This window comes from Podarcis melisellensis (assembly GCF_964234715.1).
Source record: "Podarcis melisellensis genome assembly, chromosome: 4".
Taxonomy (NCBI): domain Eukaryota; kingdom Metazoa; phylum Chordata; class Lepidosauria; order Squamata; family Lacertidae; genus Podarcis; species Podarcis melisellensis.
The window spans coordinates 77,285,016-77,310,174 of record NC_138531.1 but is presented as its reverse complement, the minus strand read 5'-3'; the positions used below and the strand labels follow the sequence as shown (position 1 = coordinate 77,310,174).

The window sequence follows — 25,159 nt, the reverse complement described above, 5'->3', positions numbered from 1 at the left end:
TTAAGAGTGCACTGCATGTACTGTAGATTTTCCATAGCCACAACCAGCGCTTTTTTTTCTAGCCGGAACTCACTAGAACTCAGTTTCTGGCACCTCCCAGGTGGGCGCCATTTCCATTCTAAGAGAAGAATGAGGGAGGTGTTCTTGGTGAGTTCTGACACCTCTTTTTCTAGAAAAATAGCACTAGCCAAAACCAACAGTCTCACCACTCTGCCATGCTAGCTTTGAAATTTAGGCTTAAATTTAGGCTTCTTTTGACATATGACCCAGCCTATCATGGCAGCAGACCGTTAGCCTATATATAGAGAGAGAGAGAGAGACAGAGAGAGAGAGAGTCTACTAACAACCATGGAAAATGTTGGTCACCTCTGAAACAATATGAATGCTCAGATGTTTATGAAGCTATTCATGACCTCAGGGCAGGTTTCATAAGCAAAAGATCAAAACCAGACAGTTGTTTCTCACCTGTTGCCAAGCTCTGACTTTTCAATTTTCTTCAATTACCTTCTAGACATGTTTTCAGGAAGTGAAAACAAAAGTCTTTGAAGTTGCAAATGAGTAGTTGCTTAATGGCTACTAGTAAATGCAATTCTTAACCTCTCCCTCCTCCCAAATATTTTATAAAAAAGCAGCCTGCTTCTGAATAAACATGGTTCCTTTTGAGCTTGGGATGGGGCTTTCATCCACTGAGGTGTGAACACTACTTGTTTATCCTTAGGGATGAAGTTCTATCTGCACAACATCCTACATATTGTGTTTTACAGAAAGGCGCAGGATGAACTGTCCTATTCCAGACTGAAGGGTTCTACTTACCCAGATGACAAAGACAAATGTAGTGAAATTGCACTGTGTGTCATACCACAGCTACCTTCCCCAACCTGGTGCCCTCCACTCCAGATGTTTTGAACCGCAACACCCATCATCCCTGACCATTGGCTGTGCTAGATAATGCTAAAAATTAACTGGAATTTTAACATTATGAAACTGTAATCAGTCCACTGGTATCAATAAAAGTTGCTCTTTGTGTGGATAAAGAATCGCTTGCAAATTGTAACTACCTATATAGTTCAAAATGTCACTCTGTACTTTCTCCAGAATTGAAATAGCCCAATTCTGTAAACAAATCCCAACTGAAAAGTTATCGCACACATTTGGACTGAGTCATGCACATTCTTTTCAAGTGTGTGATAATGCTTATCCCTGGAGTCACGCTCCTTTTCTCTTGAGTAAATTCAAAACAATGTTGGTGGAAAGTAATCCGAGAAGGGGGGAAATAACAATAGGAATATTGTAAAGCCTGTATTAGGCCATCTTTCTGGCTTCTTGACTCATTGTATTCTGTTGTAAATATGTCTTAGCTGTGATAAATGCTTGTGTCTTTCAGAAGCAAGGTCCAAAAGCAACAAAGGGAGAGGTGACTTCTGATTCAATCCTTTCCGTCTGCTGCCACAGAGCAAGCTAAGTATACCAAGAGGATGAAAACTACCCCTTAAAAATCCATCTTACACCAAAAAGTCTTTGTTCATTCCAGTGGAACCTATTTCCAAGCTGGAGTGCTTAGGACAGAGATGAGTGGTCCCCTCCAGTTGTTGTTGGACTCCAACTCCCATCAGCCCTAGTTAATATATAGTGAATGGTCAGGGATGATGGGAGTTGTAATCCAGCAACATCTAGAGACCCACAAGTTCTCCCTCGCTGGATTTAAGATCCCCAGCCCAATCCTGCAATGCTATAACACACACTGCCCTTAATGCAGTAGGAATCTAATTTCTAATAAAATATGCGCAGAATTTGGATGTTTAAAAAGTTAACTAAAAATTGCAGGGCGGAAGATCAAACCCCTTGAGGCACATTGAGATGATTCAGAAACACTAAAAGGAGAGGCTGAAGCAGAATCTATGTCAAATGGAATGCATGGCTAAGCCGCGGCGTGCTTTTTTCCTTTAAAAAAGGCAGCAAGTTACAAAAAGGTCTTCTGTTTAAAAGAGAACCAGAGGCTTGCACCAATAAAGAGAATGGAAGAGAACATAAAATCTGTTGAATAACATCTCCGAGAAAGGAAGCTTGGAAGGAATTTGCAATTCAAATTAGAAGGGCAGTAACAAGTAGCCAGCTAAAGAAGTACAAAAGACATAGGTCCTCTTCAGACGTTACTACTGCACCATGAGAACAAGCCTGGCAATAGTCGTTGGGTGGTGCATCTAGGCCTGCCCCCAAAGCCACATGGCTCCTGCTGCCTCTGCTGTGTTAGGGCACAACTTATAAGTTGGAATATCTGGACAAGATTTCAGACAGGTTCATCTACCAGCCCTACCTGGAGATTGAACCTGAGACCTTCTGTGTGCAAATCAGATGTTCTACCATTAATACTACTCAGAAGAGGATGGCCTTCATGCATACAGGCACTGGCCTTTCTTATTATGAAGAGTACATTTATTACCTGTACTTATAAGCCCACTCTTCACTGAATGGTCCCGTGGTGCCGCTTACAAAAATATCACAATTGCAACAGTCCAATTTGGAATTTGTCAGGACATGAATCACTTGGCCAAGCTATTCTCTAACAGGTCTCTCAGGGGAAATATCAGGGGAAATTTACAATTAGAAAACAAAGCACGATATGGTGGCTCAATCAAAATTCGGGGGCATTTTCCACCAAGTGCAAACCCCACACATGTGCACCAACACAGGAAGAGCAGTGCATCAGCCTCTTCCATAAATACTGCATGAAATATCAAAAAGAGGTTATTTGTTGTCTAATACTACTACTACTTCTCAACCAGCAACAATATTTTTAGGACTTGCAGAAACGCTGACACCACAAGATTGATCCCAGTAGCCCCTTCCTTGGAGCAATTTTGTACCAGCTCTTTAAAGTGCAAAGAAGGCATATATTCCCAAAAAGTAAGAAGGGGCACTAATTATAATTTGTCTGCATAATAAAAAGAATTGTTCCAACAGCGATGGTTACCATTTGCAGTGTGTGAATTGAACTATTCATCCCCTAGAGCCAACAGCACTACACAGATCTGAATGATACAGTGAGTCACAGTCTATTTCTATAAACTCTAAAAAGTCATCATAATTTTCTGACTCACCCAATATGAATTCTTGACAGCCACCACCTTATTTACTTTTGAGGGAACATGAGCAATCATTAATGAATCCCCACTGGCCTTACACACACCGTTTGAACAAATACTCCAGGTCACTCATATTACAAACTTGTTCAGGACGTGCAAACCCCACCAATATATAAAACAACGAAATGACTCGGGAGGAAGGGAGGGCTATAATCAATGAAATAGTGTTGTCAATGGTAAAAAGGATTGCCTTTAATATTAGGTGCTCTCCATGGTAAAGGAAGAGTTGTCAAAGCAAACCTAGTTATTTAAAATCAGGATAGTTTTATGAAATTTTTAGCCTGGGATTTTATTTCACTTCGTCTGTTCATTGCTTAATGCTAAATGCTAAAAGTCAAATTACCCATATTATGAAAAAATGTATGTTAACTAGCTAAGTGTGTACTAGTGGAATGACTGGGAGGGGGCCAGGGAGGGAACACCCCAGCGCCACACCTGATAAGGAGTTCCCAGGGCAGAGGCAATTCCCTCTATCCCTTGATAAAGTCCTTATGGGCTTTGCCAAGACAACTTCTTCTGTACCTTTGCCCTATAGCAGCTGCTGCAACTGACACGAACTGTCTAGGCACATTGCTGCCTCTTCCTAGATGGGACTCATTCTATGGCTGCAACTTTTCCTTGTGCCCAGAGACCAGATCCCAAGCTAGCACATGATGCTGGAATCTTTAGCTTTGGAGAGAGACACACGAAACAAGATATTGATAGCTACGGGATTCCCCGAGCTGCCAAAGCTGACTCCATTTTTACACACTGGTGGGCGAATAACCCGTTCGGATCAAGAAGACAAACCGTACTGGGAAGGGCTGTGTGACCAAAAGACAGAAAACATTAAAATCTACCTGTATTTGCTTCTTCCTCTTTTTCTTCAGGCCAGGACATGTGAATAATGTTTCCTCATTTTAACTGTGAATTGGCTAACTTTGTGATTATTATTCCAAACTTTATAAAAAATAAATCTTATAAATAATCAGATGTGAACTCAGAAATACTTTGCAACATCAGAGTTCCACAAACTAACTTCCCTTTTCACTTCCCAATAAATGTCTAAGGCAGGGCTTCCCACACTCTAATCTGTGGGCCACCAGTGGTCTGCGAGCTTTATTCAGGTGATCCACAATGTGCCTGTGAAGAAGGGCAGAATCAGCAGTTTCTCCACCATTCTCTGATCCTGGTGGTCCATGCAAAAGTTGAACAGGATGGATACAACAGCCACATGCATTAAATATTCATATTGTGTTATCTTTTATTTGCTCATCTTGTTTCCAATACTGTTTTTTCTCACGTAAAATTCAGCACGTAAGAAATAAAAGAAGCAATGAAAATACAACTAAAAATATAGAGCATCTAGCACAGCACATTACAATTGCCACAACAGACATGAAAATCATTAAGTCTGCTAAGACCATCAGCAATTTTTCAAACAAGGTGTATCCAGGAACCACTGGTTAAAGTAAATTTGCATTAACTAGAAACAGCTATTCTCCCAAGTGCTAGTGGCTATGTCTCAGCTAAAGGTTGAACTATACATTACACAATGCCTGGGGGCTGCTGCCTGAACAGCATTCCCCACACTGATTTCTCCGCCCGGCCATAACTTGCACCCCTTCACTAAATTGTCAACTGCTTCTAGGATAAGGGATTGGTAAACAGTGAGCATGTTGGTGTTTTGAGAAAGGGTGAGAGATATTACATGAAGTGGGGGAAGGTAAACACATTTGACCAAGGAACTCCATTTGGGTGTCAGTCTTATGTGATATAATATGTAGTTCTACCATAAGTATTCTGTTCTTCAGGACAAATATGGCAGCCTCTTATGTTTATGCCAAATACAGTATGTCAAAATAACGAATCAGTCTCTCAAACACAGAGATAGAACCAAGCAGAAGTTCAGTGGAGAAAACTCATTCCAGAGATCTTTGCTTTTATGGGGTGCCTCTCATAAGAATGTGAAAGCAGATCATAGGCTTAGATAGCTCAGTCATAACCTCACCTTTTTCTCTGATCTACTAGCTCCCAAAGCCTAGAACAGCCCAGCAATTGTATGTCTTTCTTTTAACTTAGATATATTAAGAGTTGCTTGAAAAATTGTTGACTTAACTTGGGGAGGTTTGCTATTTCAAAATATGAGAACCCTTGAATTAAAGAACATGCTTAGTGCTTTGCTGAATTAAAGCCACAGCAAATACACTGTGACTTCCTCTTTACGTCAAGAGTTTCATGATAAAATACTCCTTTTGCATTGCTATGTTAAGTTTGTAAGAACTGCTGGATAAAATTTACTTTCAATGCAATTGCCCTGCGGCTCTCTCGAAGGACGCCAAAAAATGTCTCTCTCTCCCCAATGACATTTCAGAGGGTACAAAACTAAGCTGTTCCCCAAAGAACTTTAGAAGTCAAGATTAGTATGTTGGCCATGAGCTATAGTTTTTCTTGGTAGGCTGTGGAATGTTCTGTGGAGCTTCTCTGAAAATGAAGTGCTGTTGATTGGTGGGTTGGCTGTAGAGACTGAGTGACACCCCAGACATGCAATGGAGGCTTCCTGGCTCCTCCCCTGAGTGTAATGTTTTTCTCAATAGCTGCTTCTGCAAAATGGGGTAGCACAAGGGGGACACAGAGGAATGAGGAAATCTGAAGTATTTGGTGAGGCTACCATATGCAGGCAAAAGTGTCTTTCCACTCTTGCAGTTATCTCTTTGGATAAAAGCCATTCTGCTTTGGGTTTTTATGTAATTTTGAAATCCTGTTTTATTTTTTATGTAAACTGCTTTGACCTTAGGAAACGGGTTAGATAAATGTCACAACTACACAAATAATTAAAAGGGTCAGCATAGTGCTTCAAAGAGCTTTAGCAAGAGGCAAGTGGCGTCTTGTGATGACAGAGTGCTTGAACCTCAACATTACTTGACATTCAGCACTATCTTAAGATATCCCTGGATGCTAACATAAATGAAAATTATGGAAGCTTATGGGGGGGAGGAGTTTCCTGCCACCTCTACCACTCTGCAGCTTCTTGTATCCCATTGGAAAAAAAGGTCAATAGCAGGCATAGGCAAACTTGGCCCTCTAGATGTTTTGGGACTACAACTCCCATCATTCTTAGCTAACAGGACCAGTGGTCAGGGATGATGGAGTTTGTAGTCCCAAAACATCTGGAGGGCCAAGTTTGCCTATGCCTGGTCAATAGCTTCCTGAGCAATGTAGCATACTGCTGGGGGATAGAAGAAGCACCTCAAATTTCCACTTAGGATCCTAAGTTATGTTGCCTTAAAGAATTTAATGGAAGAAAACATTTATTTCCCTCTTCTTTGCCCAGCAGCCCCCTAACCCTTCAAAAAAAAACATTTCAAGCCGTGCAGGTGGATGAAAGGTGATGGTGGGATAAGGAGCTTTCCTTTCATGCTCTTCTATAAGTTAATTTCTCTTTTTAATTTTGAATACAGGAATAAACAGTTACAGTTCTCCCCGCCCCAATAACCACCATCATTAAAGGTATTAAACATAAAAAGTGCAGACAGTCTCTTTTCTCTTATAGCGGTAACAACTTGCCATGCATAAGGGCCATAAATGCAATTTCAGCTATATCCAATCAAAGTTCTCAAGAAACAAGATTGGGAAATATTTCTGTTGAAGCCCTGGAGAGCACTGAATGGTCAGGGTACATTACTGGGCTGGGCAACCCATATATATGGCAGTACCTCATGTCTTGTGTATCTGTTAAGGTGAATGTCTGAAATTAGGCAAATATCAACATGGTAAATGGGAACAATGCCAATTTTGATATGGGTATATTCAAAACGTCATAGATACACCAGTGAAAGCTGACAGCCACCAATTCTTGTGCATGCATTGTGATATACCCTCTTGTATCTTCACAACTATCAAACCATCTACTTTACATAGAAGCAGGTAAGAGCAGCAGAAGCCCAGAGGAAATATAGGCTTGAGGTACACAAGCTAGAAAAGATTTTGTGTGATTATTTAGGCTGAAAATTACAACCGAGTCCCTCTAACAATCTCAAAGGGAATGTTTAGGCAAGGGTGTCAGAGGTTGACACTGCTGGGCATATAAGAAAGCCCACACTGTAGCAACCCCAGAACAGATTTAGAGGGAGCACAGGGAGAGGGGAGGAATGTGCAATAAGAAATACTTGCACTAACGGAACTATTTCTCTGGAAACCGCCCAACAGATTTTTGAAGGTTAGGAACGAAGCTCTGCTTTTTCAGCATTTCTTTCTGGGCATTCATAAACACAGCTCCCAAAATTATAGGAAGATGCTTAAAAAGAATTCTAGGGCATAGGCCTCGTATATTCCCTGAAGTTTTACTAATCTTTTTTCCCCAGCACACATCATCACCTGGAAATGTGTATTTAATTAAATACTGTGTGCTTTTTGTTTTAAACAAACCCAAAGGGAAAATTTTGCTCTTTTTCTTTCCATCAAGATTGTGCACAAGGTAATACGGCATGACATAATATCCTTCCTGAAATCGAAGCCGCGGCTAGGACCAGTATCCTCCAAACATCACCGGTTCCTGAAACCATATTGCAAACAACAGAGTTTGCCTAATTGCCAAGGGAATAATCTCATTCATCAAATGCTTGTTGCTGAAATATGCATTGTTCCTTTATAAATGTGATAGGATTTCCATCAACATATCCTTTACCCAAAGCTCAACAGTAACCAAGCAGAGATAATAATTTAAGCCAGCAGCCCTGTGATCCTGGATATGGGAGTAAACACCAGTGAACTCAGTGGTACTTACTTCCAAGTAAATATGCAGCAGATATAAGTGGTGAAAGTACTTATCTAGGAAAGCAGAAATCCACATATGAAACTCTGGCACTATATATTCTCATGACCAGAAGTCTGATATTGATATTCTGCTGGCTCCCTCGGTGCAATGCAGGTGCTATGAGTGAACTGAAATGAGCCACCGTAAGGAACATTGTTTTTCCCAGTTTCCTAAATATAAGCTTGGAAGTCCATGGCACTTGGTATTATTCTCTCTGTTGATCTTGTATATAACTTTTTGACGGATTCATACAGACAGTTGCGTATCATCTTTCTGTGTGAAAGGCTCTAAGCATCACTTCAATTAAAAGCACAAACAGATGAACCAAAACTAAACATTGGGGAGAGTGATCCTGCATCTATTCAGCCCTCATATTTTACACAGGGAGGAGGAAGAAACGGATATGCCCAAGGAGACTGCTTGCGTAGGCCTATAAACTTTCTCAAAATGAATATCGTACGTGATCTGCTTGTGAGCCCTTTGAGGACAAGGACCTATCTATTTCTGTTACTCACTCTACATTATAGAAGTGGGGTGGGCATAAATAAAAAATTCAATGAACATAAATTTTAAAGACAAACACCAGTAGTTACTCCATAGCCTTATGGGAAACATTTGGTCATCCATGGCTTATGTCTCTCCGAAAGTACTTACAGCACAAGAGCACTTAAATAATGTTTAATAGCAGATAGCAAATTTATAGTACGATCAGTATATTGTATCGACTGAGATCTAGCAGAATCCTACATGGAACAACCTGGTCCAAGCAGCAAAGAAGGTGAATGGAGCATGTATGGAATGTGGAAGTTTATGATTAAGTGGCTGGGCAGCTAAGTCCTTTTTCACACTACTTGCATGGCTGCACGTTTGCAAATGGATAACTACACTGCAGCTAAATGCTGTCATTCGGGTTATTTATTTCTTTGCTTTTTTTAAAGGTCAGTAGTAATGCTACGTAAACAGCACAATCAGAGCTATTGACCAAACGACTTTAAGGTAAAGAAAACTGACCGGAAGCCATTCTTTCAGCAAGGAGTTATAGTTAAGAGCCTAAGGCAGCCCAAGTGACTCACCTTGTTGAATTTTAGTCAGGAGCTGATGGCGCGCTAGGATCCTACTTATCCTGTACGGAGAAGAGCGTCTTGCAGCCTGATCAAAACGTAAGCACATCTCTTGGCCTTCTGTTGACACGGCATTCACACAGTAGCAGCCTGAAGTGCTGGGCACCTGCCTCAACATCTCTGCCTTCACGTTTTTCAAAAGGAAAAACAACAACTCTTCAATCCCAGATCTAAACCGGAGCACTGAGAGAAGAGAGGCAAGAAGTTGGAAAGCACAAGCGTTTTTTAAAAAGAGAGAGAAAGAGAGAAAGGAGGAGTGCCAAAAGCTACAATTCAGGATTCCAGCTTCCCTCACATGATCGGAAAGGGCCAATCAGTCAGAGAAAAGAATGTGAAAGTACACAGCGTGCCTCGCGGAGGAAAGTGAAGGCTATTCAAGCAGTTGCAGCCCCACATAAACGCTGGAAGCGAAGAGCCTTGGAGCTGACTAAGCAACGATGAGCCATGATAGGAAAGTTTAAAGAAAGGAGAGAGAAAGAGGGAGAGATTTCACGTTGCAACCATCTGAAGCGCGCAGGAGCCCCGATTTTTTTTCCTCTGCCTCACAGACTGAGGTCTAAGATGCCCTCTTCTCTCTACTGAGGATACGAGAACTTCCTTCCTTCGCACCGGAGTTTGTTTTAAACTGTGGGATACAGAGTTCTGGAACTTTTTCTTAAAACTATCGAGAAGCAGAGTAAAGGAAAATCTTTAGCGGCACAAGTAGCAGGGGGAGAAAAAGTGAAGCTGAACAATCCCTTTAAGCTTTTAAAGCATTCTAACAAAGGACAGATTCATATCACTGCTCTTTTCTAACAAAGAGTGAGGGTGATTCTCCCTCCACCCCCAATCACTCCTGCAATGACTCATGCGGGGCTTTGTCTTATAAGAAAGATGCTTCTGGTTACTATGAGTACAAAAGCCCTCAAGAATTTGGTCTTGTCATCCAATTGAATCTAAATAGTCTAGGAAGCCTTTGCACATTTGAATTCTTTAAAAAAAGAGAGAGATTTCCAGTACTGAAATGGACCCACTGTAAAGAGTTATCTAGCATCCCAACAATGTGTACTCATGTCACCAGTTTTGAGTTTGTCCACTGTCTTTTCATGCTAAGCCAAGAAGATCTATTTATTGAGCATTTATCCTGATATCCTTGCAGAACAATAACATGGAGCCAGCTTTAATCATTCTGATTTGCTTGCACATTTTCCCATTAACAATTTCTTCATCTCATACTTCTCAGTACATTTTCCCCATCGCTTTCCTAATCACAAAAGGGTGCATCTTTTTAAAGGAGGTTTTGGTGCACTAAGGTGCAAAGCAATTGATCCACTTTAATTTTGCACACCTACATTTCCCATTGTGTGCTCCCTCCCACAAAATACTGACAGCCTGATATAGCACCCTTTAACCTAACATGCATTTGAGGAGCCATTTCTTAATTTTTAAAAATCATATATTTATATGGTGGTAGTGTTGCTAAATCAGGCTGAGACTCCAGCCTGGGTCTCAGGTCACCAGTCGAAGCCCACTGGACTAAGCAATCATCCATTTAGTTTTACAAAACACAATGTTTACTTTATTCTGCAGAGGACTCTGATGTAATGTTTTCATTTGTATGAGAAATTTTCAGTGTGTGGCTATTCTTAAAAAAGCAAAATATATACACACAGGAAAACAGGAAACTGGCTTATACTCAGCCAGGCCGTTGGTCCATTTAGCTCAGTACTGTCTGTGCTGACTAGCAGCTTCTCTTTAGGATTTCTGACAGGGTTGTCTCCCAGCCCCAATAATAATAATGATGATAATGATAATTTTATTATTTATATTCCACCCATCTGGCTGGGTTTCCCCAGCCACTCTGGGTGGCTTACAGCATAAATGAAAGCATAATCAAACATCAAACATTTAAAAAATACAACATATTATACAGCCTATAAATAAACCAATAAATCAACAGAAACTAATCATCATCATTCAGGTAGGTAGCTGTGTTGGTCTGACGCAGTCAATATATATATATATATATATATATATATATATATATAAATAAAAAATTGTCTAGTAACACCTTAGAGACCAACTAAGTTTGTTCTTGGTATAACCTTTCATGCACATGTTGAATGGTTTCTTCAAATTTTAGGTTTCATTATTGTTTCACAATGTGTGTGTGTCTTTAAGGGCCAGAGCAAATAACATGACCTAGTTTTACAGCTGTGAAGCAGAATAGCAGGTGCTGTTAAGTTATGTTAATTAAGCTGTTGGGTATAGTATATAAAGAGCAGCCTGTAGCTCTCTCAGTACCCTGGTGGATGGGTCACACTTATTGATATAGTGTAAAAGGAGTTTTTGTTTTTATTATTTGTTATTAAACCAAGCAAAAGTTACTTTTGCGTTTCTTGAATGTGTGGTCTCCCCAGCACGCCTTCTGCTCCCCAACTCATCTGCAAAAAGCCAACAGTGCATGCACACTTCTTCAGATACAAGAAGTGTGCATGCCCACGAAAGCTTATACCAAGAACAAACTTAGTTTGTCTCTAAGATGCTACTGGACAATTTTTTTATTTTTTTATATGATCATCATCATCATCATTTTGCAGTTATAACCAAATTAAAATAACCACCAACCCCAACCCAACAATAACAAAGCAGAGGAACCAAAATTAAAACCATTTAAAACCTTTTAAAACATTTTAGCCGGTTGTCCCAACCCAAGAGTTGTTCCAGCAATGTCCCTCTGGCCATCCAGGAGCCTCTTTTGGCTGTTCAGGGTGAGTCTGGGCCTCACCCTCTAGGACAGGTGGAAATGGGCCTTGCAGCAGGAGCACTCACAGGGATTGAGACAGGGACCTCCTGGATGCAGAGCAGATAATCTACTGCTGAGCTGCAACCCTTCTCCACCTAAAGACTACATGGAACCCACTTACTGTATAGGATATAAATTCGCCACAGAGCCGTAGAGCTTCAGAATAATGACCTCTGGGAGCAGCAGAGAGAAGAACACCATGGTGCTGTCCCACTTTCTTCCCAAAGCTGGGAAAGTACTCTGGAGGACTCTAGGACCCTGTCAGAGCCCTCATGCCTCCTTCCCAAAGCCCAGTGCCTCACTTTCCTGGCCGTGGGAAGGCAGCAGGAGGGCTACAAGGGTGCATCAAATGTTGCCAAGGGCCACAAAAAAAACCTCTTGATGGCCACATGTGGCCCTCAGTTCTAGACCAATAAATTGATGAATTTATTGAAATTGTTATATTCTATAATAATCAATAATAATAATATTTGAAAAGGATATAAAGTTGAAACTTTAACATTTACATCTTATGTTTGGCTTCTTCATGACAGGCGAAGAAGGATGGTGTTTGTTTCACGAAGCTGTCAAGCAGCTGTGCTGTGATTTGGATACTGAGTGACTCTAGTACTTATTGCCAGTACCAGGATTGCTATGTACTGAAGTTCTCACCCTGGGCCAGCAGGGGGATATCTATAGTTATGCAAATGAAGGATCGAAAGTGACGTTCAGTGATTGGATAGTTTGTATGCAAATGAAGGATCGAAAGTGACGTTCAGTGATTGGATAGTTTTAGAAAGTTGCAACAGTTACGATTGTTCTGGAGCGCTATATAAGCAGGCTGACTGAGCTCCTCATTTCAGTTCTGTTCCAGCTTACAAATAAAGAGCTGCTTTGGAAGAATCGCTGTGTCGTCTGATATGTTCACCCACTACTTAAGAAGGATGTTCCTCCTAGGTTCACAGAACTACTTAAATCAAGATTTTAAGGCTTGGGAACAGCATCCCTGCTCTCCTTCCAGAAACCAAAGGATGCACTAAGAGTAGAAGAAGGGAACTGAGAGGCAGAACCTTCACCAACCTCCTTTTTGGCAATGGAAAGGGCATTTGTAAAACACAGGCTAGAAATATTTTCAACAAACAATGAAAATGTTTATTTCCTGAAAATGGAAGTGCCGCCAAGTTCTGAACATATTAATTATCACTGATTTTAAGTAGGTTTTATTCTAAATAGCAGTGTAATCCTATGCTGCCCTACTCCACTACTTGGTGAAAGTTCCCACTCTCTCTAGAGCAGGGATGTCCAATCAGTAGATTGCGATCTACTGGTAGATCCCTGGCTGATCCTGGTATCCTTATCATGTACAAAAAGTTACGCTGTGCAATCCTCCCCCCAAAAAGCTCAACAACTCTGGGCAATCCACCCACCCAACGCACGCTCCTCCTCCCAATGACAATGGGTAGATCACTGCCAGTTTTTTTATACTAGGAGTAGATCACAGTCTCTTGGGAGTTGGACATGCCTGCTCTAGAGAGAAGACAAGGCTAAGAACAGCCCCTTCTGTTTAGCATGTATCAGAACAGCTCTGTCCCTCTAGTGGTGGTTCAAGTCTGTGGCACCAGTGGAAAACTGGGATGGAGGATGCTAAGTTATCTTGAGAGGCACCAAGACAAGGTTTCTTTGGAATAGGATGCTGTCATGGCACAGCTCTTTTCTTGCAATCTTGGGGTTAATACGGGACACAGGGTCGGGGCAAAGTCAAAGATAGAAATACAATAATACTCCTAGATAAGTGGGTATGGGACAACCCAAATTAGAGTTCATATGGAAGTTTAAATGGTTAGATGACTTTTCTTCAAATGTGCCAGTTATATCAAAACATTTCACACACTGTACTAATATGTACTAGCAGCAGGATCGAGCAATCATTGTATTATTATTTATAAGACATTAGTACCAAAACAATATGACTAGACAGGAAAGGCAGCAATTGTTTGATGCACGTTGCAAATACCAACTCATTACAGAAGTGTTATTTTTTTAATTTACTGGAATCTACCTATTTCTACAAAGCACCTTAGGCTACATATCTATTGCATGGAAGATGCTACATTAGTTGTCATGATTATATTACAGAGTTAATTAATGCCTCAGAGCGTATTCACAGTTTTATGTAGTTGGACTTCTGCTTAAAACACTGATAGCATCAAAGGCTTCAATGAAATGCTAAAATTACTTCTCATCTATTTACTGTGCACATTTAAGAAGGCTCCTGAGTATGGTGATAGCTGACAGACCTCTGTTCGGTTCCTAACTTTGGGAGTGGACCACAGACTGAATCATTTCAGACTTTATTGCGTCAGTGTTTCTCTTTACGATGTTCATTCATAGGGTGTGAAGTGCAATAGCTCTTCTAAAGAAGCCACAACAAACTCCTGTGATGGAAGGTAGCAACTCAGATGGCTTGTTCTAACCGTCCCCATGAAGTAAATTACAACCCACAACATTAAAGCATCTTGTTACAATAAAACTCTAAAGGAATTCCTACTCCATGTTTAGGCTGGTGCTCACAAAACTGTCTGGTGAAGTAACGCGAATGCAGTTTAGTGCAATGGCATTGTTCAAGAAGAACGTTGAAGTCAGACTTCCGTGAGTGGTGAATGCTGGAAGTCTCCCAAAACTGGGGAAGTGTGAAGTAGCCATACTAGGTCTGCAAGGCATTACAAAAGAACAGTGTGGTACAAGCAGTATACAAATGGAGACCGGCATGTGAGCAGGATGGCGGCTCCAGTGGAAAGTAGTACAAGACAGAAGGACTAAGGAATATTTATTAGCTGCACCCAAGACCGTATATAAGAGTTTGTTACAGGAGGAAGAAGCAGAGAATATATAAATCCCAGCAAGCATGGCCAGTGACCAGGGATGATGGGAGTTGTAGTTCAGCAACATCTGGAGGGCCAAAGGTTTCCCAACACTGTGGTGCACCAACTCTATGGCATCAGGAAGCAATGGGCTATCTCCTTCACTGGAGGGATATAAGCAGAGGGTGGATAACAATCTGTTATGGCTGCTGAATTTCTGCAATATTCCTGCACTTAGTAGGCCTACATGATCTCCCAAGATCCTGGTCCAACTCTAAAATTGTATGATGTTATTATTCTATGTATCTCTTGGGAAAAGAGCAGCAGGAAAAGCTACAAAAGGAACAGAGCTTTCTATTTTTCACAAGGAAATAAAGATGTTTCTTCCTCCCCCCCCCCCGACCCAGATTTTAATGGTGAGTGAGAGGCTTTATAAAGGATTTCAATCCAAGAAAGAGGTGGAAAGAAACAGCACGATCAAACTCTTTCAAAAAACCAAACTTTGAAATCCAGAGAGATACTGATGTGTTTTAGAGGCGAGACAGCTGCTGTATGTAAACTGTCTGACAATTTCTTGTAAAAAAAGAATACTCCTGTGCAAGCGGATTTTTACATGTAAAAGTAAAGCTCAAAGACACCCACACACAATCCTCAGCTCAGCAGAATGATGTCTCCACTTCCCCCCTCCATTTTGAACATCAGGGGGATTATCTGCCTGCATTTTAAGAACGGTAGGTTTAAGGGGATAACGATGCTATAAAATATTTCTTTTGATATTAAAAGCATTAATGGACCTTATGCTGACATGTCAGTTTGGCACAAAGAAGTGCTGTTTATAGGCTCAGGGAGAAGGAATGACAGCAGTGACAATGACTTCCTATCACACAGCCTGAAGATCAACATTATATGCAAGCAAGTAATATTCTTCTCTCTCTCTCAACTGTGTGTGTGGGGGGGGGGGAGAGAGAGTATAATGTTTGTGTAAACACTGACCTTCTAATAAGGCCATACAATTAAACTGCACAGCAATCATATGCATGATTACTCAGAATTAAGTCCCACTTGGTTCAACAATCCTACACATATCCTACTAGTTCCATTAAGTTCAATAAGATGTATTTCTATGTGAGCACAGGATACAGTCACTGCAAGAGGTTTCTTTTGTGTGTATGATATACAAAAAGTTGCATGAAATTTCTAGGCACCATCCTCTCCACAAAACTACTGTGATTCATAGATTTGACCTGGCAGTAAAACTTTCAGGTAGCTATAGTTCTTGGTACTCCATAGCTATTTTATGTAGATTTCTTCACTGCAACATGCCTAGAAGAGACCAGGAGCAGTCCTTCCTTCAAAGATGCATTTATAATGAATATTATGTCATCAGCCAATCCTACCCCAATCAAGCCACTATTATCCTGGTGGTTAATTACCCATATGGTTCCAAGAATCCCATTCATAGCAATTGTGAGAAACAGAGGCTGAAGAGAACTCATTTCCAGATTCTGTGTGTGAAGAAGCACCATAGTCCAACAGGGATGCAACTGATGCTTTTAAATAAATGTTTTTATTTCAGTTTTTATAACATGACTAAATAACAGCGCATTATAGAACGGCCATCCCATACATGTCAAGGATACAAGCTATTTTGCCAGCAAAAGTGTTCTGAAAATCATGTTGCAGCAGGAGATGCGACAGTCATTATTTTCACCAGAGGGTTCAAATGTAACAAACCCCACACTATTATAACGGTGGGGGAGAAAGACATAGACCACTTCTGGACTTTCTACGGTTACCCACTGATTGGTTTTTATGTGATAAAGTAATAATGAGAACTGAACGCCTCTTGGCATTGACTTGACTGCTGACAGTTGAAGATGTCATATTTGAAGTGATGCAGCAATAGGGGGGTTGCTGCCAGTTACTGTTTCTAGCCAAACAGATGTTTCACTTTAGGTTCTTAAGGGGTCACAAGATTAAGGGCAGAGTAAGTGGATGAGCAAATGAGCAGGAGAAAAAGATGGGGAGGCACAAATGGAAAACACCAGAAAGCCGAAAAGAAAGAGGCGGGAGGGGGAGGGGTGAAGCCACAAAACGATGCTCAAAAGCTGAAACTGTGTTGGAAGATAGAAAACAGCCAACATTTCCATGTGAGCCAAATATACACATCACAGAGATTCAGTCAAAGCACACTGCCTCAAAATCCAGATTTCATTGAATCAACACAGTGAATATATTCTCTTTGCCCCTGCAGAAAGCTGGGTAACTACAAAGTTGACCATCCAAAGTCTGAGATAAGATGATGAACCTGATTTAGTTTAGTGCAAACTGAGAAGCCCAGGCCACTTCATTTTTGCATAGTTGAGAGATGTATGCTATCAGTCTCTAAGGTCAGCTTCAGAACTAAACCCAGCACAATCCACACTGACAGTGCCAGCTTCAAAAGCTCTGAACAGGCACCTGGGTCTCTGAGATGCTTTAGCAGTATATGAGAAGATAAAGGATGGCAGACAGGTGAAAGGTGCCAATATAATTGCAGTTTGCCACTCATCTGTTCCTCAGAAGGCAACTGCTATTTGCTACAGGCAAAGTTATGACCTGGTTTCATTCTGTAAGAATTTACATATAGCATGCAAGCATCCGGGCCCATAAGATTATTCAAGATACAGAAACAGCCTCCCCTAATCTGCCTTTTTTATAAAAAAAAAAATGCTATGTACATATGGCTAATGACAAAAATAGTTCAGAGAACTAATCTGCATGATAAAATAAATATGGTGTTATATCAAGTGTACAGTGTAAATGGTAAAAACTGAATATGTGAGCATCTGACAGGCAACATCTTTGTATCATTTACAGAAACTAAATATTTCCATTTCCCCAAAACAGAAAAGCATGCATTGATGGAAGTTTATTCTGTGTCAGATGACTCTCTTGTTTTGCTCATTTGCCGGCTGATTTATCCTAAGAACATAATATTAGGACATTCAACTGAAGTATTCTTTGTACAAAAAAGAAAGTATTGCTCTGGCTTTCTGCCACTGGAAAACATTACTCCAAGGGTCTAAGTCTTTAGAAGAAGCTGCTATGAGTGGGATCTCTTCATTATAGTTTACTGCAGTGACCTAGAATCCAAATGTAGATGTTCAAATCTGTCCTAGCCGGGAATTTGTTCCAGTCATTTAATAATCCCTCTGAATTTGTTAGCTTCCATGAAACACTACAACAGAAGGATTAGCGCATACTTCTTAGCTTGATAACATTTGCTCTGCCCCTACAGCAGCACTCTGCCGTTTGAAGATATTTACTTCATGTACGTGCATAAAAGCCAAGTTGTTGTTCCAGAGTGAGCTTTGCTTAAGCCCTTTACCAACCACAGATCCATTATTTCATTTGTTTTCTATTTAAATCAGTTTTCTCCGCCTTCTAACTTTACTATGCCAAGTTTATCTAATTTGAGGAGGAATAGAACCTGAGAATCTGGAATGTATAACTAAAGAACCGGTCCACCGTCCCTCAGACCATGTGGTGGGCCGGACTATTTTTTTTTTTTGGTGGGGGGGTAAATGAACAAATTCCTATGCCCCACAAATAACCCAGGGATGCATTTTAAATAAAAGCACACATTCTACACATGTAAAAACACGCTGATTCCTGGACAGTCCGTGGGCCAAATTGAGAAGGTGACTGGGCCGCATCTGGCCCCCGGGCCTTAGGTTGCCTACCCCTGGTATATCCTCTAATCCAGGGATGTGGAATCTGCAGCCCTTGAAATGCAGATGGACTACAACCACCATCATCTCTGACTATTGGCCACGCTGTGTGAGTCTGATTCAAAATTGGGTTTCCCTACTTTTTTGTCCCTGAAAAGGCCGATCAGAAGGGAAACGTGAAGCTTTTGGGCTCCATACAGAAGGCTCTAAAGCTAAAATTATAAATAAGGAGTCATCTACTGGCCCTCAAAGTTGTCAGTCAACAGCTACAGGAACAAACTCCCCATCATGCTCTTCTTGTGGGTTCCATACTTTCTACATGCAAGTGGTTGAGGGAATGCAATTGCAGCTAATAATTGTGGAAATAAAAAAGAAAACAAATAATGGGCTAGTAAGTAAGAAGCAAACACACACAAACACATTACTGATAAATACTTTTTCCATTTCTCACGCTTCAGATTTCCCACTTGCAATATATAAAAATACAGGGTTCAGAACTGGCAGTCAGCCCGAAATCTAAGCCTTTTAGGAGCCCAGAACATACAAAAAGCACTGCCTTGGCTACCCCAATACAGACAAAAGGAGCAAAAAGCTCCTACCACAAGAGGATGAGAGGGTTTTTTGTGTGTGTATTATTATTGTTTCTGCATGGGCAGCATAAGAGGATGGTTTAAGACATGAATTCTGCCACCAAAAAAACCAATTTCCTTGTCATTGCTGGTTTATGTTTTCCCCCCAAACTCTCCTAACACCTTCTGTTTCTTGTACTTTCTTGTTCCGTTTCTGCTCCCATGCACAGACAGAGGAAGCTGTTCTGGGGACATGTTGTCTCTCTGTCACTTGGGCAGGGATTTCTACAGACGGAGATTATTTTAAATGCCAGAGGGGGGAAAGAAGAGAGAAAACAGCTGCTGAAAAGACTCAGTTCATTACATCTGAAGTCTCATCTCTGTAGTCATTCACACACACCAACACAGACAGTACAAAGCAGGGCTGATTAATGGACATTTCTGGGCATTTCTTCTTTTGGTTTGAGTGACACTCTCCATCACCCAAGGCACCTTTTTCTAGAGTTGCAGCCTCACATCTTGCATTTTGATATAGGCAGCTCCAAACTTGAATTAGAGAACATTGTTGGGAAGTGAGGGCTGCAAGATGTTTGTTAAAGGTTTGTGAACAGTTTGCAGACCTGTCAGCATCCATCTGTTTGAATCTATTAACTGGCACATTCCCAGCTGTGACCTTCCCAATATCCAAAATAGAGGATGCTTTTGCCTTGCTCCAAACCATATAATTCTAGAATTGATTTAATTATGTGGCATGGCAGAAATCCTTTTTAGAATAGCTCACAATAGCTCACCGAACTTCCCCAATACTCTGAATTCCTCACAGCAATCCAGACTGCAAGGAAATTATGTGGTACACCAGTCATAAGAACAAGATGGTAACATGAATGGATAATCTGTTGGAAAAATGCATGGAGCACAATGGAAGATCTAGCAAAGAGATTTAATTTACACACCATACTTTACAGTGCTCTGAGGCACAGTGCAGACTCAACCATAGTTAACCCTGAGCCTTGTTATAATCCCAAACATGTGGACAATGTTTCCTGTGAAACCATAGTTTACCTTCTGAGCTAAGCCTGTCTGCGTGGTGTAAACACGGAAACACACGCAATATCTGCTTGTCACCATAAGCGAAGAGGATAGTTGTAAAACAAAGTGCGAACTGAGAATATCAGTCTAACATACACAAAATATAGAGGTTGAAGATACAAGGTTGAAGATATAAGGATGCTCTGGGAATTTGGAGGTCCCTAACTCTGGGTTAAACCACAGAGCCTAGGACTTGCCGATCAGAAGGTCAGCGGTTCGAATCTCCGCGACGGGGTGAGCTCCTGTTGCTCGGTCCCTGCTCCTGCCAACCTAGCAGTTCGAAAACACATCAAGTAGTTCGAAAACACATCAAGTGCAAGTAGATAAATAGGTACCGCTCCGACGGGAAGGTAAACGGCGTTTCCGTGCACTGCTCTGGTTCGCCAGAAGCGGCTTAGTCATGTTGGCCGCATGACCCAGAAGGTGTACGCCGGCTCCCTTGGCCAATAAAGCGAGATTAGCGCCGCAACCGCAGAGTCTGCCATGACTGGACCTAATGGTCAGGGGTCCCTTTAACGTTTAACTCTATCTAACTCATTCAAGACCCCTACTCTTTTGCAAGCTGAGTTGCACCCAAATCTCCAATAGCTTTAAATATAGGAAACATAAAATACTGTATAGACGAGTAGAAAAAAGTAGTTAAGTTAAGCACAAACACAACACCACTGTATGAAACCTTTGGGCAAGAGGCTGAAATGCATGAGGCATGGGTCACCATTCAGTGATACAGCAAATACTATGAATATTTAAAAAGTTCCAAATTCAATCCCTGTTGTTTCAAGGTTGGTTGGTTTTTAAGATAGCAGATGATGGAAATGATCTCTGTATGAGACCCTGGAAAGATTCTGCCAGTCAGAGTAGACAATACCGGCCTAAATGGAAAAATAGTCTGTCTGAATAAGACAGTTTCTTCTGTGCCAATATTAGACCTAAAGGTGTGAGCTGCTTATTTTGGGTAAGTAAACATATCCAGAACATGTTGTAAGGGGCAATTGTTTTGTAGTTTAGAAGTCAAATGCAAGCAAATATAACTATTCTGAATAAGGAAAGTATGTTTGAGATAGGAGAACAAATGTGAACAGTGTGTATATGTATCCTAGACTGAAAATATAGTAACATATGCTACATTCAATATAATTAGTAAGAAATTTTGGTATGAAAAACATCATGAGTATTGTTCAAAACCAGACAACCACAATCCCTTTTGCACTACTACACATTCCCACCACCTTATATTTAGCTTCCAGATGTCAAGGAAAGCATATCTGAGATAATAATTCTATATATGCTTTCATTTTAGCTCCTAAAAATAATAATAACCTGAGATCCCAAGAAATCATTTCTATCAATAAGGCTTCCAAGTTAATGTATCTAGATTTGCAATTTAAGTCAACCATCAATTCCTAGTGGCCTTTTTCTTTTCTTTTGTTATTAAATTTGTATCTCACCTTTCCTCCAATGGGCTCAAGGTGACAATCTCAGTATGGTGGTACCTCGGGTTAAGAACTTAATTCGTTCTTAAGCTGAAACTGTTCTTAACCTGAGGTACCACTTTAGCTAATGGGGCCTCCCACTGCCGCCGTGCTGCCGCCGCGCGATTTTTGTCCTCATCCTGAAGCAAAGTTCTTAACCCGAGGTACTATTTCTGGGTTAGTGGAGTCTGTAACCTGAAGCGCCTGTAACCTGAGGTACCACTGTACTCCTTCTTTCCATATCTTCACAATAACCCCGGGATTGGCTGAGAGTTACACTAAGGGGTTGGTAACTAGCTCAAGACCACCCAATGAGCTTAGTGGATGAGTGGAAATTTGAACCAGTGGTGTGCTATCATTGAACTAGGGCAGGCATAGGCAAACTCGGCCCTCCAGATGTTTTGGGACTACAACTCCCATCATCCCTAGCTAACAGGACCAGTGGTCATGGATGATGGGAACTGTAGTCTCAAAACATCTGGAGGGCCAAAGTTTGCCTATGCCTGGACCAGGGGGACTAGGCTAGTCTCACATGACACCCTGGCACCTCCTTCTCAAAGTCTGGGAAACTTCTGTCCAGCTTAGGGAGGGAGGCGCGATGCTCTGGTGGGTCCAAGAGCCCTCCTGCCATCTTCCCAAAGCCTGCCCAGCTTTGGGAATGAGGTAGGGCAACTCCAGCATCCTGTCAGAGTCCTGGCACTTCCTGTATACACGCTATACCTTTAAAGCACATTTGAAGTACACCTCCTTCCTCAAAGTATTCTGGGTACTGCAAAGGGGTCTCTGGGAATTGTAAGTCTATGAGGGATAAACAACAGTGCCCAGAATTCTTTGAGGGGAAGAAGGTGCTTAGAATGAGCTTTAAAGGTACAGTACCCTTCACTCTGCATTGCCCAATTCACACATACACTGTTCCTCATTTTAATGCATTCGGGTCTTCCTTAAGTTCTTTGGAACCCTCCTCTGTTTCTCAGTATCTTTGCTGGAATGTAGATATGAGAAGTGGGTACAATTCCTTTTAGCAAGAGCTTGTCACGTCATGTATGTAAGTATCCATGGCATGTCATTAATCACTGACCTTTTGGCGATCACCACAATTCTTATAGGACCGAACCTCCCACAGAAATTCTCTGGCTGTCCGCATGAAAGGACAAATGATAAGTAATCTTTTTCTTCCCAGAAGTACCAGAGATTATATAATGAGACTCTTTCAGAAGACTTCTCTTTGACAAAGAGGGTCTCTTTTTTTCCATTGCCGAGACAAGGATTTCACACATTAAAATAACCATTGAAGTTAATCAGAACTAGTAGCCCTTCTAATTCCCCAGCCAACCAAGAGGAAAACAGATCATAATATCCTTGCTTTGCTTCTTGGAAACATGTGGCTGTAATTGACTGTGGTATGTAGGAGGGGATATACACAAAGTTCATGATGATAAATAGCATGTTTTGGGTACACAGAGTTTCCACATCCTTTTTAAAAAATGGGCTCTACTGTGAAATGTTCAGTTTATATGTGGATTGTTTAATTAATACTGGGTTATCTGAATTGGCAGATAAAGCTTAGTTATGAAACAGATATCAAAATAATAGTGTTCCTATTAGTTGAAATCAAAGCAAATACATGCAACACAGTCAATTTGTCATGAATGCATTGCACTAAATGTATATATAAACTCTACTGATTATATTTCTTGCAAATTAATGATTTCCTGTACATTAGTTCTATGTAAGATTTTTCTGTTGAGTTATAAAACTATTATATTTTAAAATTCTGTTGGAAGCTGCCCAGAGTGGCTGGGAAAACCCAGCCACATGGGCGGGGTATAAATAATAAATTATATTATAGTATACATTTTATATTCATTCCTATTGGAATAGCGTCTCACTAGTTGGAAATGCCAATGGAAATCTATTGGTCTTATAACTCCTTTACGAATACTATTATTCTAATTCATTAAATATTCTATTTAGAAGAATGCTATCTCACAATTCATTGACAGTCTTGTCATAGCATTAGAAATCAACTGTATGTCGTGCCATAGCAATCAGAAACTGTTTTGAACACCCCACCTCTGTACTCTAGTAATAGCAAATATCAACAGTGTTAACACCATTTCAAAAGCAACTAACGCGATCAGGGTAACCACAGGAGGTTCCTTTGCCCAAGCAAGAGTATCTTGGAAGCTGGAACACAAAAAAGAGTCTGTTCCACAAAGATAGTCGCATTCCTGATTAGGTGGTTTAAAAACCTGGTCTGGGTGGAATTCAGAAGATCTCTTGTAACCTAATCACACTCATACCAAATAGAGCCCTACTGACTTCCTAGCGCACTGATGTCACAGCTATTCATAATACATGTTTTGTTCCAGTGCTTCACTGCTTTCAATGCCACTTTTTGTCTTTATCAGAAACCAGCCTAATAAAATTTGGGGGCGTCTGATTATAGATAAAATCACATTCCAATCAATTAAAAGTAGCATCCAATCCAAAGTATGAAAATTTATTGAGGAAATAGCTTCTGTTCTTAACTGTAGATGATGCCCAAGATGGGTTCTCAAAGCCTAGCTAGACTTTTTCGATCCTTATTTATTGGTGCTTTCTAAATTTGATTGTATTTACTTGAAATCATAGAATTGTATGATCTAGTCCAACCCCCAGCAATGCAGGAATCTCAGTTAAAGCATGACAGATGACCATTCAACCTCTGCTTAAAAACCTTCAAGGAAGCAGAGTCCCCCTGAAGGGAGACAGTTCCACTGTTGAACAGCTCTTATTGTCAAAAAGTTTTTCCTGATGCTGTTGGAATCTCCTTTCTTGTAACTTGAAGCCATTGGTTTGAGTCTAACCCTCCAGAGCAGGAGAAAATAAGCTTGCTCCATCTTCCATTTGACAGCTCTTGAGATATTTGGAAATGGCTATCAGATCTCCTCTCAGTCTCTTCTTTCCCCTCTTGTCTACGCAGCACTCTGCTGATAAAATTAACATCTCTTGGTTTCTGAACATGGAAGACCACTCCAAAGCATTGTAGGTTAAGACACACATGCCAATGGTCTTTGGAGAGAGACACTTTGTATAGGTGTTTATAGACTAAAAGTCTCTGAGCCAAGATAGGCAAGCTGCAGTGCTTTTAGAGGAGAGCATAAATATAGTGGGCAGAATGGAAACCTGATGAAATGGATAACCAGTGGGACACAGTTATCTTTGAATACAAACTTTACAGGAAGGACAGGAAATCTATGCTTTCAGGTGCCATAAGAAAGCTGCAGAGATAGTGCAGAATAGTGCGCACCCCGGAAATGATCTCTTTCAGCTTTTGCCTTCTGGAAGAAGGTTGTTGTTGTTTAGTCGTTTAATCGTCTCTGACTCTTCGTGACCGCATGGACCAGAGCACGCCAGGCACTCCTGTCTTCCACTGCCTCCCACAGTTTGGTCAAACTCATGCTGGTAGCTTCAAGAACACTGTCCAACCATCTCGCCCTCTGTCGTCCCCTTCTCCTTGTGCCCTCAATCTTTCCCAACATCAGGGTCTTTTCCAGGGAGTCTTCTCTTCTCAAAGTATTGGAGCCTCAGCTTCAGGATCTGTCCTTCCAGTGAGCACTTTTTTCCTTAAGAATGGATAAGTTGGATCT

The 25,159-nt window shown here is 40.9% G+C and overlaps 1 protein-coding gene across 3 annotated transcripts in view; it reads right to left on the bottom strand.

Annotated features, from left to right (window-relative positions):
* STARD13 (StAR related lipid transfer domain containing 13) overlaps positions 1-25,159 on the bottom strand; it is a 208,462-nt gene that overhangs the window by 94,456 nt on the left and 88,847 nt on the right. Inside the window, exon 1 of one of the 3 annotated variants that reach the window (XM_081909309.1) lies at positions 9,012-9,393. The exons of the other annotated variants lie outside the window; for them this stretch is intronic. Within the exon in view, the coding sequence (XP_081765435.1) occupies positions 9,012-9,177 (166 nt within the window). The 5' untranslated portion in view covers positions 9,178-9,393. Of the gene's footprint in view, positions 1-9,011; positions 9,394-25,159 lie in introns of those variants that run through there. 3 annotated transcript variants of the gene reach the window in all.